This window comes from Apium graveolens, chromosome 4, assembly GCF_009905375.1.
Source record: "Apium graveolens cultivar Ventura chromosome 4, ASM990537v1, whole genome shotgun sequence".
Taxonomy (NCBI): domain Eukaryota; kingdom Viridiplantae; phylum Streptophyta; class Magnoliopsida; order Apiales; family Apiaceae; genus Apium; species Apium graveolens.
The window spans coordinates 274844907-274847977 of NC_133650.1; the positions used below are offsets into that span (position 1 = coordinate 274844907).

A 3071-nucleotide genomic window follows, 5' to 3' on the forward strand; every position below is an offset into this window, starting at 1 on the left:
AACTAAAATTTCAAATTACAATATCTAAGGAAATGCAGTATGCAAATGTGACTCTACTATACTTGAAGATTAGGAAATAAAAAAAATAATACATTTCATTGATAAATGATTTTCAGTTACATAAATGGTACACTTTATTGATAAATGGTTTTACCCATATAGCTGCAACTTGCATTTTGAGATAACACAAAATAAAAATGACATATTAAAAAACTTTAATGAACTTAGAAAAATAATTTCTCTTAGTGGACCAAACTATTCTTTATCAGAATCCCCCTGATAGCCTTTGTAAAATTAACGCCTCCTCAAATGAAGAGTAACGGGGTTAAGTAACCCAGCATTTATCAGTGAATCTACATCATACGAATACTTTTCTCCCATGGACAACATCAGAAAGTAACCATCCATTTCATTCTCAAAATGGTCACTTTCGAGTTTTAGTTCTGCCAATGCATATTTCATGCTCCGTGTATCACTTCTATTTCTCACTAGCTGTCCCAGACGATTCAGCTTACACAGCATATGAGCAGCTCCAAGGGTGTTGATGCATGACCGGAACCGATTAATTGTGTCTTCCAGCTTTCGTAAATCAAGTACTGTGTTATTCAGTTGTTCTTCCATGTCTTTGATGGCGTCTTCTGCGTGATCAAGAAATATGTATACACACCTGTACACCAAACCTCTTTTGTTGCACTCATTTTCAGTATTTTCCAAATGAATAAATTTTTGATTCAAGTGTCCCTCGTCGAATAGAAGTTGCCTAGCATTGGCAAGATATGCTGGTAGGTTGTTGTAGTCCATCTTTTAACAAACAGATTCTTCTACAAACAAATTCACCGAATTCAAAAATATATAAAATCTGACAATATACTTTAGCATCATACATAAAAAGATGAACCATTTCAAACATAAAAGGCTGAACCATGAAAGACAAAAATTAGTGTAACTGTTGAGTTAGTGCTCAGGTGTAATAAATCAATAGTCAAAACAAATGGGATAACATGAGAAAATTCAATAATATTTCACATAAAATATATCTATATAAATTTTACTGAGTAATTGGTAGATATAGTTTGTTTAATTTCTTAGGATTTTCATCATGAAGCAATTATTAAAAAAATGGCTGAGACATCTTTCCATCTGTATTAACAAAACATAAAACAATGTTGTTTTTTAACCGCTACAATTGAACATCATAACTAAAAAATAATATAAGTTTTGCTCTAAAATAATTACATATATGTTATGAATATGTAAATAATCATATAAAAAAATAAGCATACCTGTGGAAAGAAAAAGCTTGAACCAGTGATTAGATGGGGACAATTCAGAAAATGAGAATGAGAAGTTATATAAATAGTGAAAAGGAGGGCAAGTAGGGAAAATTTCTTAGGATAATGAAACTTGAACTGTAACATCTAGATAAGAACTCTGAATATAACCCCTCTTAATATATCTTAATATAACGACTAGATAAAATCTGTAAGTACTAACATAAGTTTGAGATTATATATAAGTAACTATGATATCTTCTAAAAAAGTAACTATACCATAAGTTTGACCAAATAATATTATAGGTGAACCAAGTACGTAACTATGACGTCTGACTAAATTAGATAGTAGGTGAACATTTTGTTTAGCAAAATATTTATCTTCAAACAAATAGAATATAAAGTGTGGCTTATACAAGTAAAACCTTAGCATATGGATTTTTAAGAATTTCTAAAATTCTCAACTATTCTATTAGGATTCTAAAAAATTTCTTAATTTTTTTGGTATTTTTGGTATTCAATAAGTTATGTAAAAAGTTTTTAAAAATCTGGTGGTATAAATTTAAATTTTGAAAAGTATATTATATTTTTGTTGTATTTAATTTAGATTTTTAAAAATATATTAAAATTTATTTGTATTGAAAAGTTTATGATTTTTTTGTATATGATAAAATTATAAATTTTGGTAAATTTGCTTGTGTATTTTTAGTAAAATCGATGAGATTTGAGGTATTCGTGAAAATCTTTGTTTGAATGAGAAACACTCTACTACATTTATTAACAAAGCTGCTTACTTTCGTTAGAATTAAAATTACTGACAATCATTCAAAATTTATAAATTATTATAAATTTTCTAAAATATAAATTGAATACAACCCTTAAAAAACATAAATCTACACACACAAAATTAAATGATTTATATATATTAGTATAAACAATCTCAACTGATAGAAACTTATTAATAGTAAATTTAGTGAGTTGAGGAACAATTTTGACTTTAATATATATAGTTACAAATATCACCTATAAAATTTAAAAATTTATACTTAAATTAATAAATTAATAAAATTTTAAGTCTAAAATAACATACACTTAAAACAAATAAAAATTCAAAATAAGTTACTTTTTATCATTATACCAAACCTCATAATCAAGATAATGTGTTTAAACAATGTGAGCAATAATTCAAGTATATTACTATGGTTAAATCACTAAAATAATATGCACTTATAATTTTTACCTAATAAATAAATTTATAATTTTAAATACTAGTACAATTTTCACTTTCAAGATGAAAATTTTCAATTTATATGTATGTATTTTTTGTAAAATAATATGAAAATAGTAAGGTTATATAGTTGTTATAGGTATTGTGTTATATTTTTCTAAAAACCTTTGATGTAGAACTATATAATTATAAATTAATTTATAAAAATATTAGAAATTAGACTAATGTCATTCATAAATAATTTTGAAAAATAAAATTATAAAAAGTTAACTTTTTAATATTTGAATGCTTAGTAATTCAAAAAACATTCCTGTATAGTAAATCAGAAAAATAATTAAAAAAATTGTATTTAAAATCTATTATAAATAACTTAGCATTTTATTTAAAAGTGTTACATCTACTTATTAAATTTTAAATAAAATTTAAATAATCAGGTCACACCTATCCAAATCTATACACGTAATAAATAGCATAAAAAATACATGTAAATAATTTTTATATTTAATTCATAAATTATAAAAAAACCTAACCTAGCATAATAACAATATTTAACCTAACAAATATATTTAGAA

At 24.6% G+C, this 3071-nt stretch overlaps 1 protein-coding gene across 1 annotated transcript; it reads right to left on the reverse strand.

The window, feature by feature from the left end:
* Positions 1-294: 294 nt before the first annotated feature.
* LOC141719661 (pseudo histidine-containing phosphotransfer protein 2-like) lies at positions 295-801 on the reverse strand. The gene has a single exon (XM_074522041.1). It carries the CDS (start codon positions 799-801, stop codon positions 295-297), a length of 507 nt encoding a protein of 168 aa, XP_074378142.1.
* Positions 802-3071: the final 2270 nt, after the last annotated feature.